We start from the raw sequence: 15725 nt of genomic DNA on the forward strand, positions 1-15725 counted from the left end.
GTAATGCATCTTTTTATCTCTAAATTAAAAAAAAAACAAAAAATTACTAATTAAAATGCTACTCCCTCGATCCATAAATTAATCTATATTTTTTTATTTTCGTCTGTCAAATATAATTCTTTTTTTAAAAAATATAATTATACATTTTAATTTTATTTTAAATTTTATAATTCTTTAAATCTTAATTAAACTATTTAATTATCTTAATCTTAATTTACAATTATTTTTACTATACATTATTTATTTTACTAATTAATTTTTTTAATTATTTATTAATTAAATAATAAAAAAAAACATTTACAGATCGAAGTTGATCCACAACAATAGAGATGTTGACCAGTCAAGAAAAAAAGTGGGGCCCAGATGTTCCCCGCCAGGAATAGACGTCTTTTTCACTTTACGACAAAATTAACTGAAACCCAGCAGTCAACACACAATCTTTATTTATTTATCATTATTTTTTTTAGTATTTAATGACGTGTTCCATGACGTCATCTAAACACGCACGAAGCTGCCTGCCAACTTCTAATAAATTCCTGAAATATCTACTGTCTCTCTTTGAATCTGGACTTTTTAAAAATCATTTGATTATTATTATTATTATTATTATTATTATGGACTACATACATTTAATTCTATATTTACAATTGAAAAGTATCTCTATATGTAGTTTTATTTTAAGTGTGGACTTTAAACGGAATCTGTTTCTGTTTTTTATTATAAATTTCTAGAAAAACTTTTTATATTCGAACTTGTAATTTTTTATTTTTTTTTATATATATAACTCAAAAAATAAATTAACTAACGGTGTGTTTCTTTATGTTGGATTTGGAAAGATTGAGTTTGGATTTGGTTTGAATTTGAATTTTTTAAAAGCTTTGAGAATCTGTGCTTCTTTAGTGTAGTAGGTTTTATTGTGGTACGAGGAATTTTATTGAATAGTGATTTAATAGATGATGATTGGAGTGATGAGATTTTTAATTTAATTAAAAATAATTTATATTAAATATAAAAGTAATTGAATATATATAAAGAGTGATTTTTTTTTTCTCTTTTATTATTATTTTTTCATCCGTAACTAAAAAGAAAAACAGAATTTCGGATCTACTTCTAATTCTTGCTTACAGCTACATGCGGAAGAACAAGCGTGTACACGGCTACGCATGAGTCCGTGGTTGTTCAGAAACAACACTAAATGCATCGGACAGGGAAATGCAGCCATATTTGCACAGCGGTGGTCGATTGTTGTTTGTTGTGTGCTTCACGTAACACTAAAAGCAGCATAATAGAATCAATCAAGCACGGCCGTGCGCATTTCGTATAAGTGGTTGCTTCCCGTAGAAATTGAAACAGAAAAATAGACCTAAGTTCACAGTCGTGTACAACTATCCATATTCTTTTGACTCCCAAATGAAACCCTTAGCAAAGAATGAAGGCAACGCTAGATTGGTGTGTACGATGATCCTATCACATATTTATCGAAAATTGCACAAATTTACGAAATGGACTAACCAATTAATCCCAAATTGAAATGTAGTTCGACTTTCCTTACCTCTTTACGCTCAACCGCCGGAAACCCTATCTCCCCGTCAACGTGCGTCTCCTGAAATCCTTCGCGGCAATCCTTTGCTTCACTCGCCGACAAAATCGCTAAAGTCCCACGATTTTTGTTTTGCGACGAAGGGGGTTAAGAAAATTTGGGAGAAAAATAAAGAGCACGAATGGAAAATGAGAAATAATGGAGGAGAGAGAAAAAACAGAGTAACAAACATAAGATGAAATGGTAGAGAGGGGAGATATACGTGTAGTCAACGCCTATGAAGCTACGTTGCAGACTTGTTCTCCTAGGTCCATCTCGCGCCAAAATAGTATTCGACAGTAAATGAATATGAGGTTCGGGAGGAATTGTACCAAAGAATAACACCCTAAAACATTTCACAATACAAATACATATGCTTGCAGTTGCATCTAATTATGTTATAATTAACCATATTTTGAAAGGGTTTTAAAGTTTTAAGCTGTTTTAAAAAATATGAATATAATTAAATAGAAAATAAAAATATCCAATGTGACACAAATGATGTAATGTTTTGAATATAAAAATATAATTTTTTAAACAGAAATAGATATTGCATATTATTATTATTATTTTTTATTTTTAAAAATCTGTTTGTGAATAAAACAATCACAAGCTTAAAATATATAAGCGAATAGAGTGCGAGTGTCTTTGTTTTTTAATTATCATACAATATTTCAATTTTACTCCATAAATAATATATCAATTATAAAATTTTCTTTTGAATTTTTATTATTTTGAAATAATAGAAATATCTAAGCTATCAAAAAAAAAAAAAAAAAACCTTAACCTTATTTATTATTCTTAATGTCATCTAGATTTATATTTTTTTTTGAACTGTAATAATAAACATTATTCTTATTATTTTGTTAGTAAAAATTATACTACTAACTTTTATCTTTATTTTTGGTACATAATTTACTTTAAATAATATTTCGTTTGTCCTCCAAAAATATTCACGTACTATTCAACATGTATTTTAATGTGAATATATACTTTTGTTACGTTTTATAGTAAAAGAGTACAAACAAATTTTTCTTCTAGAAAATAAAATAAAATACTCTTTAATAACAAAAAAAAAATGGGAATAAAATTGAATGACAGATAAAGTAAACAAATATATTGTTTATTCATATTACTCATGCAAAAAATGTGTTCTTTCAGAGAAAATTTTCCCAGCAAAAATTAAGGATGTAATTGTTCTGTGTTTTAGTTTGAAGATTTAAGTGTGTGTAATATATTAATTTTTTTAAAAGAATATATTAAAAAATTTCACAAAAGAAGCAGATCCATTATTATTTTTATACACATATTTATTATTTTTATATTATCTAAAATTTTCTATACCTCATCTAAAAAAATATCTCTTCAAACTATTTTACAAAATAAATAGACTCTAATTTTATTGATTCTTTGTGGATTTTATTCCCTTTTGAAAATCCGCTAGTACTTTGGATGTGGTTAGTTTTTGATAGGGGTCGGTCAAATGTAGGAATAGGCAATAGGCAATAGGATGATGATTATGATGGATCTATTATTTATTTTATTATATTGTGTTAAGAAGATATTTAAAATTTCCATTTAAAATCAATTGATCTTTATAAGAAATATTCTTCCATCGTTGTATCTAAAGAGAAATTTTCACAATTTGTTAATATTAGATAATAATATTCAACATATTGTAAACCCTCCGTCTCAAACATCGTGCAACATTTGTGTTTGGGACGAGAATTTTTTGTGGAGAGTATTAAGTATGATAATTTGAGATAACGTGGATATTAAGTGATGTGATTGGAGAGTGAAATGATTATTTTTTTTTTATTTGAGTGATGTGATGGGATAAAGTGAAGTGTATATTAATATATGTATAAAAATATTATTAATTATTTCTAAATTTGAAAATTTGCAGTGAGTTTGGGACAAAAAAAAATGTTGTAGGGTGTTTGGGACGGATGGAGTATTATACATCATGCATGACTAGTGATGGAATCGACTGTAAAATTCCGGGGCAAAATATTGGTTTATTTGTATTGATTCAATGTTTGTTTATTTGTTTGATTTTTTATATTTCTCTCGGTGTATCTGGATAAATAAAAAAAGAAAAAAAATTAGGAAAAAAATTAAAAGTTTGTTCACTTTGTGTCTTTAAATGAATATATATATTTATGTTAGGTATGATGAATTGTGTTGGTAATATATAAATAATATTTTATATTAAATTATTAATTTTTTGTGTGTATATTTTATTTTATGATATCTATGAGAAATCGTTCAAACAAATTTTAAATGTTTAAAGAAAATTCAATAAACCTACATAAAATTTAATATTTTTATTAAATTTTTTAAAAAATTAAAGATTAAAAATGCAAATCAACAAAACTACAAAATTTTAATTAATTTTTTAACTATGAAATAAAAAAACGAGGGTAAATTGATAAAAAGGATAGATAATAATTATTATTATTTAATAAATAAAATAATAGTTTTGGGGGTCAGGCTCAGCCGCCTCCTTAGCCTCAAGTAGGTCCGTCTGTGTGCATGACTATCATTCTTCCCATTCTTTTCTATTTTAACTTTCCTCCATACGGATGTGAAGTGTTATTTCAATACAAAATTTATAAATTTTATTATTTGAATTATATATATATATATAGTTAAAAAGATATATTTTTTCAAATAAAATATCTTATCAAATACTCCCTCCGTCCCTGATACCGTGCCTGCTACACTGTAGACACGGTAGTTTAGGAGGGGTATAATTAGTAAATAATTAAAAATGTATTAGTGAAAATAATTATCCTATAATATAAATAATTATAAATTAAGATTAAGATAACTAATTAGTTTAATTAAAATTTAAAAAAATAAAATTAAAAAATTTAAAATGAGATTAAAGTGTGTAATAATTTTCCAAAAAAATGAAAGTGATATGGTACGTGGGACGGACAGAAACGACAACGTGAACATGATATCTGGGACGGAGAGGGTATTATTTTACTATATAAATTTAAATCAAAAATTTCAAATCAAACTAAATTAAAGTATGAAAGTGACTTGTTCTTGAAACTTTTGTTAAAATAATACATAATTGAATATTTTATAGAAAAACATTTAATATATATTTTAAAAATTACTATCGATAAATATGACAATAAATTTCATATATATATATATATATATGTGTTCGTAAACAATGTTAGAGTCGTCATGGAGGTTTTGACTAAAGACTAAGTTTAAATAAAAAATTAATTAAATAAAAATTGAAGGAATAAAACAACGGTCCAAAGTGGCATGCACCTCATTAATAATTCAAATTCAATGTATACTCTCCGCGTCCCTCTTGAATATTCTCTTCCTTTTATATACTATTAAATTTTAAAAATATACCAGAAAAAATTATTTTTAGTACTAATATAATCAAAATTTATTAATTTTGGTCTCAATATAAAAATTTTATTAATTTTGGTTTCAATATAACCAAAACTTATCATTTTTGTCCAAATATAAATTTTTTATCAATTTTAGTCTCAATATAACAAAAACTCATCGTTTTTTGTCCTAATATAATCAAACCTTATCTTTCTTGGTCCAACCGTCAAGAAACCGACGAAAAATACTGACGTGAAAAGAAGTCAAACCTCATATTTATATTTGAAGAAATTGCACAATCTTGCAAGTCCACGTTAGCATTTTCCGTCGGTTTGTTGACGGCGGGACCAAAAAAGATAAGGTTTAATTATATTGGGACAAAAAATGATGAGTTTTGATTATATTGAAACTAAAATTGATAAAAAATTTATATTGGGACAAAAATGATGAGTTTTGGTTATATTGAGACAAAAAATGATGAGTTTTAGTTATATTGGGACCAAAAATTGATAAAAATTTTATATTTGGACCAAAATTAATGAATTTTGGTTATATTTAGACAAAAAATAATTTTTTTTTCAAAATATATATACATGTATATGTACATACATAAATAGTTTCAATAACGTCAGAATTGTAGTTGTTATTATTTGAATACGTACTTAATAATTTTTTATTCCAACATAATATATATTTATCCGTCTCAACTTAATATATTATTTTCATTAATAGTATCTATTTTTTATTATGTAATCAATATACAAATAGCAAAGTATCTTGTTTTTTACAAAATATATTTTTTTATACTTAAAGAGAAAATATGTCAAAATTATTTTACATAATTCTACTGACTAATAAAATAATATTTTCTCAGTCCACTCAAAAATTTTCCATTTTAATTGTCCACTCAATCTTCCTATTTTTTTTTATGTTCCTTGCTACGCACTCTCCGCCTCCGGCCGAAGGGCTTTAACCGTCGTTAAAAAGAAATCCTCAATTTTTGTGTAAATTTTTTTTGAAGAGGTTAGACATTAAAAGAGTGTATATAAAATAGTGTCTTATAATACAAATATATTAATATTATAATAATCTTTGTGTAAACATTTATATAGATATTATGAAATTTTTAATGTTAAGTAATTAGGTGAAGGAAATATTTATTAACTTACCCATTAATTAATCAATATAGAAAAAACAGCCTATATATCACTAACTCACATACTAATTAATTAATATGAAAAATTCACGGGTGTGGACTATTCAACTTTTATATTATTTAAAAAAATATATATATTATTTTTTAATAAAATATCATATATCCAAAATATTATTTAAGATTTAAAATAAAACTAAACAAACTTTTAATTTTCAAGTTTGGCCCATTTCAGAGTAAGCCCAATATTTAAAAGCCCAATTACAGAAAAGCCCATACCCAATTAGGAAATGTACGTCGCGACAGTTTTCTCGACGAATCCGCAGATGCAGTGAGAGCGCGATGATCCAAAATCCATTCCAGATTCCGCGCAGAATCACAGCTAAATGCTAATCCAATCACTTTCGATCGTCGTTGAGCACTTGAACCACTCAGCAATGGCCTTGTGTGGACTCTCTAATCCTTCTTCTTCACACCATTCCCACCTTCTTCACAATCTCGCTGCAACTCCTCCACACAGAAAGCCAAAAGCCTCGTTTTCGTCCCCCACGTTATCCCCTCCACTGGCAGTTTCTCTGGGAAGAAGAATTCTCAGCCTCTCAATTGTCGGATTTGTAGCATCACTGGAGCTTCCCTTGTGCTTGCCCATGGCCCTTGCCTCGCCGGCGCCGGAGCCGGAGCTTGTTAGTTACACTGATTCCCAAGAAGGCTTCACTCTCCTCGTGCCTTCTTCCTGGATTAAGGTTCGAACCCCGTTTCAGTTTCTCACTTAGGAAATGTGCTGGCCGAGCGTTGATCATTCATCGAAACTCTCCAATTTGGGCTTATCGTTTTGGGGACTAATGTATATACATATATACATGTATATATGTAATCAGGTAGACAAGGCAGGGGCAACAGTTCTTTTTGAGGATCCTAACAAGAAGGCAAACAATGTAGGTGTAGTGGTGAATCCGACTCGCATTTCAAGTCTCAGTGAATTTGGGACTCCTGAATTCGTAGCGGATAAGCTTATTCAGGCTGAAAGGCGCAAGGTCTGCTCCATTTTTTGTCTGAGCTCATAATTTTGAATACACTTTAATGTACTGTATGCAGATTCCATCGCGTCGACTGCAATGTTAAGAAAAATATAGGTTTTGTTTAGAGAGAATTTTGAAAATAGTAAAAAACAGTGTAGTTGTGCTATGTTTTGAGAGATGAAATAGGCATTTGTTTCGATATATTTTTTTGAAAAAGTTACGCCCAAAACTTCCGAAACTGTGGGATGTAAACAATGACGAAACTTGTGTAGTTGTGTTTAAGGATTAGAAATTGTATTCAAATGCAGAGCATGTTTAGTTTTGGTGGTGTTTGCCTCTGAATATGTATTGTGACCCAAAGATTATCCCAACAATATCTTGATACAATAATGTGTATTTGCCGAGTGTTCATGAAATCTAGTGATAAAGTCTCCACTTTCAGAAAATATGTCTTTATGTGACACATTGTTCTTTATCCCTTGTAAGATGTTTCAAACTTCAATCAGAAACTCCTCGAAACACACGTATGTATTCTTTAATTAACTTCCCTGAATTTGGAATTATTATTCCATGGTTAATCTTCATTTTTAGCTATACCTTGTAATCCTATTCTCTTTGACTGGTAAATTTCCTAAAAAATAGAACTTCGAAATATTAGGAAAGCACAAAGGAAGCTGAGGTCATTTCTTTCTCGGAGAGATCGGGCCAGGCTGGCACTAAAGTATATGAGTTTGAATATAAGGTCGATAGCACCAGAGGAGGGCTGAAAAGGATCTTTTCTGCTGCTTTTGTGGCATCTAAGAAGCTCTACCTTTTGAATATTACACAGTCTGATGGATTAGAAAACTCGCTGGATGTGGAAAGGAGAATGATGCTGGAACAAGTTCTGCATTCATTTGATGCCATTTCTTCAACCTGAAGAGGAAACAAATGGTAGTTTTTTAATCATGATGGATCAACTTCTTGTATTGCATCCTCGAGCAAAGCAATTGAGGTAAATTGAAGCTGCTCTCCTAAGGTAATTTTAGCCTTTTGCCGTTTGAAATTATCAATACCGTCGTAGGAAGTATTTGTGCCACTACTTAGATGGTTTGTTGATTGTGAAGCTGAGGGAACATATCAATAGTGCTGCTGGTGCAATATGTTAATTTTGTTGAAGAGTAATAATCAATATGCCACTTTGAATTGCTATGCTTCGCTTTTGCCTAATTGATCAGCGAATCTGTAAACATTCAAAATGGTCAGTGCAAAGATTAAAAGCAGAATGTGTTACTGTGAAGAATTTGGCTTATTTTAATTAGTCTTCTTCAGTTGAGCTGTTGAAACATTTCTTACTGAAATAAAATTCGGATCCTCTATACAGTCCACTTACGAAATGATCTTGTTCCAGGTCTCACTGCTTTATCCAGACGAATGATGGACTGGACAGATTAAACCGTAAATACTAAATATTCTTTCAACGGGCATTCGTGTATTGGCTTCGCGTATAAGTAACTTAATTCCAGGTATATGTATGTACTTTAATCATTCATTCATTCTAATATAGCTAGAGGTTTTGGATCATGTTTGTTGCAATTCCCAGTAAAAGGTTTTATTTATCCAACGGGTGCTGTTCTGCTAAGCATTCCTTGCCACATTCAGAAGGATTCATATACACTCTTTTGAATGTTAATCCAAGGAATTTAGTGCTGAATAAATTGACGTAATCGTCCATTAGAATGCGACATGACCAGAATTTATAGAGTGTGGTTGTAGAGTCCTTTTATTGCTTATAGCATAAGCTCTTTGCTAAGATCTACTAGAAGCATAGATTTAAATTTTCGACATCTTCCTGCATTATATATATATATATATATACAAACCTGTTCTCGTACGAGGTATAGCTGTCTTTACTAAAGATAAATTCAGCTTATATATATATATATATATAAAAGAGACATCGCAAGGCGCACAACACAAGGTTCACGGCTTGGAAAGCCTACAAGTAAGTGTCGTCGCCTTCTAAAATGATGTCCTGAACCATATTGTCTTGTGAAGCTGGGAATCGAGGCGGGAGTAGCTGTAGCTGGGACTTTAGCTCTCTCCATTCCTCTAGGAATAGACTGTAGCTTGAGTTTTTCGCCAGTACATCTACAGAAACCTCTTTCCTTTCGATCATTCCCCTTGTGTATTGTTCAAACTTTTCGACTTTTTCCAGCAAAACCGAATGCTTCCCCGGATCCATGTGTCCAGCAATGAGGTATATGCTATCCCTTGCTTCCTCCACCTGAGCCCAGAAGCACGAATCTTGCGTTAAGCTTGCAAACCTGCTTCTCGGGTTGCTTTCTTCGTCTCCGACTTTTCTTGATCTCCACCACTTGTCGAAAACCTTGAATCTTTTCGGCCTTCCATGCTCGATATAGTGGCCTTTCTTCTTGTGCATAAGTGTTCTATAGTATTCGGCGATTTCCAGGGGCTCGACTAGGAGTTTGTAGAACTGGGAAGCGTTGACGTACTTTGGTGTGTTATGGAAATCGTGTGTCAATTGATTGGTTTCAAGCATGTTGATCAAGTCGTCCCAAAACTGCCCGAGCCTGAGACGATTAATGTTGACCTTGGAACCTCTCTTTGAAGCCGTTCTTCGCTTGAACGCATCGTAGTATCCCATCTGATCGTCAGATTCGTCGCAATATGTTTTGTACCATTCTATTTGAGCCCTCAGAGGAGTGAATTTGGCTAAGGAAACAGCCATTTTAGCGTTGTTGAGGCTGCGCTTACATCCCGAATGTCTTGCAATAGCAAGACAGTCTTTCGCCGTCCCGTACATCGGTTCCTGTAGGAAAGCGCAAGTGCAAGCTCGTCAAATCTGTAGCGATTTCTTTGTAATGTGTCATAGATATGGAAGTAGTCGAGGAGATTAAGGTTACCTGAGAATATATCCCGGATGCTTGTAAGGCCAATGCGATCCCAGCTTCGCTGCTCGACTTAGAACTCCCCGCGTCCGTCAAACTCTTCTTCTGTAAGTACTGCCAGCAAACTTTCCCGATGTAATCTCCGTAATTGAGATGATCCATGACGAAAGAATCGGCAGACCCATTTGCGAATGTCAAGTAAAGCAGCGTGACGATAGCTGCTCTGTTGTCCAAGCAAATCACGCCCTTGTCGGTGCAGAACATGTAACTCCCCGACGGGCAAAATGAAGTTGTTCGAACCTCGTCTCCTCGCGCCCTCTCTTTAGTGTAAGACAGGATAGTATCGAATACCCGGCCTTTGATCTCGTAGTGTATCTGGGAAGCGAATTGCGCGAAAGATGGATCCGCCATGGAGGTCTGCCAGAACTGGAAGAGTGCAAGAAACTCGCCCATGAGCGGGGTCGCCGGAGCGAACAGCATTCTCGGGACAACATCGTACGGCGCGACGATGTGGCAGAAGTTCCCGTCCCATCGCTCGCGGCGGAGCGCTTGGGAGAACGCCTCGTTTCCGAGCATCGGCGAGCCGTAGGTGATGCAGAGGACTTTGAGTGTAGCACAGGTGCTTTGGATCAGGGACAAGAGCCAAAGGGCTGTCATGGTAGCCATTGATCCTCCCAGGGAATGGCCGGCGACCACAACTGACTTGCTTTCGTTCATTATTTGGTGCATCTGCATTCATTGGAGGTTTTTATTAGTTGATTTTATGATACGAGGGTCGTACGACAATTTGAAATCAAATACTCTCTCTGTTCCTTAACAATCTATTTATTTTTATTTTGGTCCGCCTCGTAACAAAGTATTCATTTTTTTCTTTTAGTAATCGTAGTGTCTATTTAATATTACAAATACTCTTACAACTTATAATATATTACACAAATGTCATTATCTTTGTATCACACAATATTAGTAATAAAGTTATTTTAGTTATTTCTATTTTATTCATACTATATTTTAATGTAATACTAGTATCTCTAAAATTCTGTGCAAAAAGCAAACAGATACATAGATATGAAAGGGAGGGAGTAATTGGGTTTGGGTCGAGGATTTTAATCTGATTATATATACGGGTTGACACGAACTCAACATGATAATAAACGGATCGAATTAGAATTGAGGCTTTCAACTCGAATCCGACGCGACAATCCGAGTATCGACGGGCAGCATATGATTGTACGCAATAGAATTAAGTTTGTGTGTTGGGGCCAGTTAGTCCCAGTGAGTGGCTAACCATTCTCATGATCTTGATGATCAATGATCAAATGTTTTCATATAGTACATATGAGTTCTACAGTAGAAATCAAGATGGCAGACAATTGAAAATAATGAAATCAAGATGCTGTTTTTTCACTAGTACTAATTGTCATCAATACACCTAGAAACATTGAACCCAACATATTCCTTGATTATAAAGGATTTCGAATAGTTTTGGCAGATTCTTACACAAAGATGCCAATTTTGACCAGCAAAATCCAACCCACCAAAAAGGCAATCATAAACAAATCCTGTCCTTTTTCATATATATATATATATATAAGTTATCCGGGTAGATCCAGCGAACCATGTGTGGCAGGTGATCTGAGGCGTCAAGGGTTTGAACCCATGACCTCACGGTCATAAGTCCAACCCCTACACCACCAGGCCATCCCTTAAAACGGACAAGGAGATTCTGGTATTTCTTTCAATGCGAGATATATTCAACATTAGAGCCCTAATTAGGACTAATCTAACACCAGCACATGAAATATAGTTTGAACACACTGGTTTATACAATACATATTATATAGACTATTAGCATGAAATGTCTGTTTTATTTTATATATGTACTAAAATCAATTGTAGTATATGTTCGTTGTGGCGTACTATCTTGTACAATACTAATTAATTATAGTTAGTGCATTAACAAATGTCATATAATCACCAAATTATTAGTCATAATCATGGTTGAAAAATAAAAATCAAAGACGTGTCTATATCCCTTTCAGGTCATTCCAAACTAATTTTATATATAAATAATTTTGATGATCTTCTTTAAAAATTAAATGAAAAGGTTAAAATTATCCCAACCACTTGGATTAATTAAATGGGACACCTTATTAGAAACCGACACGTTCTTTATTAATGGACCCATTGATTAAACACGTTCATTGACTCATAGTATGAAAACTCTGATTTTCTTAGAATTTTTTTCGTCCTTCATAATAAAAACTTCCAGAAGCATTTTTTTCATGCTCAATTGACAAATACATGTAAAAATAACTAATCTATTTGTGTTTCCCATTTTTCAACAGATTAATCAAATACTCCCTCCGTCTTTACTGTAGGCACAATATTTTAAGAGGGGCTGTAATTAGTAGATAATTAAAAGTGTATTAGTGAAAATAATTATTCTATAATATAAATAATTATAAATTAAAATTAAAATAACTAATTAGTTTAATTAAAATTAAAAAAAATAAAATTAAAAGAATTAAAATGAGATTAAAATTTGTAATCATATTTCAAAAAAGAAAAATTACATCGTATGTGAGACAGACAAAAACGACGATATAGATATGGTATATGGGACGGAGAGAGTATCACTGAATTATTGCTAACCCTGTTTTTCCTTCAAAAATATATTATAATAATAATTCTCCTAGGACCCTAATATTTATTTATTTTTATAAATGTCTAAAAGTAACAGTGGTCCTAGGACTCAAATATGTAATTGGATTTTAAATTAAACATTAAATCAAAAATTTATTTTTTATTTTTATATTATACTAAAAATCAATTTTACATTCAAAACATTAAATTAAAAATATCACATCAACAGCTACTTATATCACATTATACAACTATTCAAATTCAAAATTTTTACTATTTAAATCCCAATTCAAAATCCAAAACCCTCTAACAAACACAAAAATTAAGGTACTTTAAATGATTACAAATGAAAACAAATTATCTCCTTCCTTCTGACAATTGCTTATAATAGTTTCTATTCTTTTCTATTCTTACAAATGTACAAGTAATGGTGACTACATGTGTAAAATTATGCGGAAGTACGGGTCTGGTTTTTAATCAAATTTTCTCAAATTTTATTATTTAAACTCTGTATTTTTCGAAAAAATTATACTTTACACAAAACACCTCATCAAATATTGTTTCAATACTAAATTCAGACAAATTTTTATCGAATTTTATTTTAATACCAAACTCAAATCAATTTTTTCTCAATCTCTACCGAAAGAAACACACCAATTATGTTTTCAAATTTGTTTTGGGAACTTCTTGTTTTTAACATTTTCGATTCATTCTCAATCTCAACCTTATATTTATTTTCGAAATTTTATTTTTCAAATTTTTTAAAACAATTCCAAAATTTTTTTTCTGTTACTCATGAAAATTGAATAAAATTTTAATTTGATAGAACAAATAGAGAAAAGGGTAAAGTAGTAATTACCTGGCGCTGGAAGGTACTAGAACGGTAAAAGAAGAGAAACAACTGCAGAATGCCACCGTGGATCATTATAGGCCGTTGATCTTCTTCTTCTTCCTCCCGTCGGCCACAACAGAAGGCGCCGAAGATTCCGTCGGCTCCGGTCTCCATATCCACGAGGCTCCGGCAACTCTCTTCCGAGCAATCGACCGTCTGCACGCCGGAGAAGGCCACGTAGGTGACCGTCCCCACGCGATTCACGGCGAAGCTCTGCTGCGCGGCGGTGTTGGCTTTGAAGCACATCCGCCATGACTCTTCCAGGAGAGGAGTGGAGGCCAGATAGGCGGCCAGCATCTCACTCGACTCGAATCTGCAGCAGCGGCCATGGAATTGATAATTGATTATTGATTGAGGTAAGTAAGTAAATGATTGATACGATTGTAGAAATTAAAATAACGAATTGAACGGATTCGTAGAAGTTTCAAGTCAAATTGAAGACTGAAGTGATTGTGCTGTGCTGTGCTGTGTTGAACTTTCAGAATTTCAGATTTAACTTACCCGGAAGCTTCGTGCTCCATTGAACCTCTCATCTTCCTCAACTTACCTTTTTCCTTTCCAGTGGAATATATATATATATATAATGATACATATATTATAGATATAAGGAGTAATATATAAATTCTGTATATTACTTTTAGAAATAAAAAGGCTAATATTAAATAAATAATAATAATAATAATAATAAAATGATGACGATGATGTCTTTGGTGTATGTTTTTAAATTCACATTTGAATACTCAGTCATACTATTTTCCTTTTTTTAAAAAAATATATATATATTTTTTGTATTTAAGAATATTATATCAAAATTTTCTTTTTATAGGTATGTTTGTTTGGCAGTGAATTTGAATTTTAAATAATACTCGCTCAGTCCCAGATACCATGTTCACGTTGCCTCCGTCCCACATACCATGTCACTTTTATTTTTTTTAAAATAATTACACACTTTAATCTAATTTTAAATTTTTAAATTTTATTTTTTTTTAATTTTAATTAAACTAATTAGTTATCTTAATCTTAATTTATAATTATTTATATTATAGAATAATTATTTTCACTAATTTTTTTATTAAAATAATATTTGCTTTGATATAAATAGATATTGATTTAATATTTTAAATATAAAATTAGTTATTAGTATAATATAAAAACATAAGGATTTAATTTTGTGGCCTGAATTTGCAAGAAATTAGATTTGTTTTGTTATGAATATCTTACAACTCACAATTCAACGAGTTTTTTTAATGGTTGACATCCTTAATTGGATGAAAATTACATATAGCATTCAGGTTTGGAATTTAATTAATTGTTTAGTGGTAGGTTTTTGAAAATGAAAATTTTAAATTAGAATATTTGTTTGATGTGATATAAGATATTGATTTAGTATTTTGGAAGTAAATTTTATTTTTCATGTAATGTAAAAATAAAAATAAAAATAAAAATATAATTTGATATGTAAAAAAATAAATAAAATTATGAATAGTAAGTATAAACAAATGCTGCATTTGTACTTTATTTAAATTCAGATTTTTATTTATTCCAATTCTCATAAATCATCATCATCAGGTAGTAGCAGTAGTAGTGGTGGAGGTATATAATATGAGTGGCAGATTTAGGAAGTGAAGAAAGTCAATTACAAATTTTCATGTTGAATGGGCAATGTATATATACATATACATATATAATGGGGTTAGGGTGGTGATTAACTTTTAAGTAGTGTGTATAATATATAAATTGACAGTACATTATAAAAATGCATAATACTCCCTTCCATCGTCTAGAAAATATACATGTTTCTATTTTGAGATGTTCAATTACAAAGTAATCATTTCATTAAATACTCCATTTTTTTTTTTCACAAATATCCCTACTTTACATCACATTATTACTTTTATACCAAAAGAAGTAAAGGCAAAAAATATCATTACATTACTTTTACCTACCCACTATAATTAAAATATTATTATTTTTTAAACTCCACGCTAAAAATAAATGTATACTTTTTGCTTAGACAGAGGGAGTATAAATTAACAATACATAATAACAATCCACATAACACAATATGGTTTAGAAAAATTTAGATTTATGTCTTTTCATAATTGCATCATGCTTTGTGTTATTAGTTGTGTCTAACAAGTCCATGTATTCAACAATTTAGGACAAACAAATTCTTGAT

The 15725-nt window shown here is 31.0% G+C and overlaps 2 protein-coding genes across 3 annotated transcripts; one reads left to right on the top strand and one right to left on the bottom strand.

The window, feature by feature from the left end:
* The first annotated feature begins 6442 nt into the window (after positions 1-6442).
* On the top strand, positions 6443-8823 carry LOC127248538 (psbP domain-containing protein 2, chloroplastic). Of its 2 annotated transcripts, none has more exons than XM_051270919.1 (4): positions 6443-6841; positions 6977-7132; positions 7776-8111; positions 8508-8823. In XM_051270919.1, the coding sequence occupies exons 1-3, from the start codon at positions 6485-6487 to the stop codon at positions 8034-8036; spliced, it is 774 nt and encodes a 257-aa protein (XP_051126876.1). In that variant the 5' UTR covers positions 6443-6484; the 3' UTR covers positions 8037-8111; positions 8508-8823. The 2 variants fall into 2 exon arrangements, with proteins under 2 accessions (XP_051126876.1, XP_051126875.1); XM_051270918.1 differs by having other exon boundaries at positions 6444-6841; positions 7776-8135.
* A 103-nt stretch (positions 8824-8926) lies between these two features.
* LOC127248537 (lipase-like PAD4) lies at positions 8927-14194 on the bottom strand. Its single transcript, XM_051270917.1, has 4 exons — positions 14048-14194; positions 13514-13859; positions 10024-10737; positions 8927-9929 (listed from the first exon to the last, which is right to left on the bottom strand). Exons 1-4 carry the CDS (start codon positions 14077-14079, stop codon positions 9096-9098), a joined length of 1926 nt encoding a protein of 641 aa, XP_051126874.1. The 5' UTR covers positions 14080-14194; the 3' UTR covers positions 8927-9095.
* Positions 14195-15725: the final 1531 nt, after the last annotated feature.

The sequence above is a fragment of the Andrographis paniculata genome, unplaced genomic scaffold (genome assembly GCF_009805555.1).
Source record: "Andrographis paniculata isolate CXL003 unplaced genomic scaffold, ASM980555v1 Contig34END, whole genome shotgun sequence".
Lineage (NCBI taxonomy): Eukaryota > Viridiplantae > Streptophyta > Magnoliopsida > Lamiales > Acanthaceae > Andrographis > Andrographis paniculata.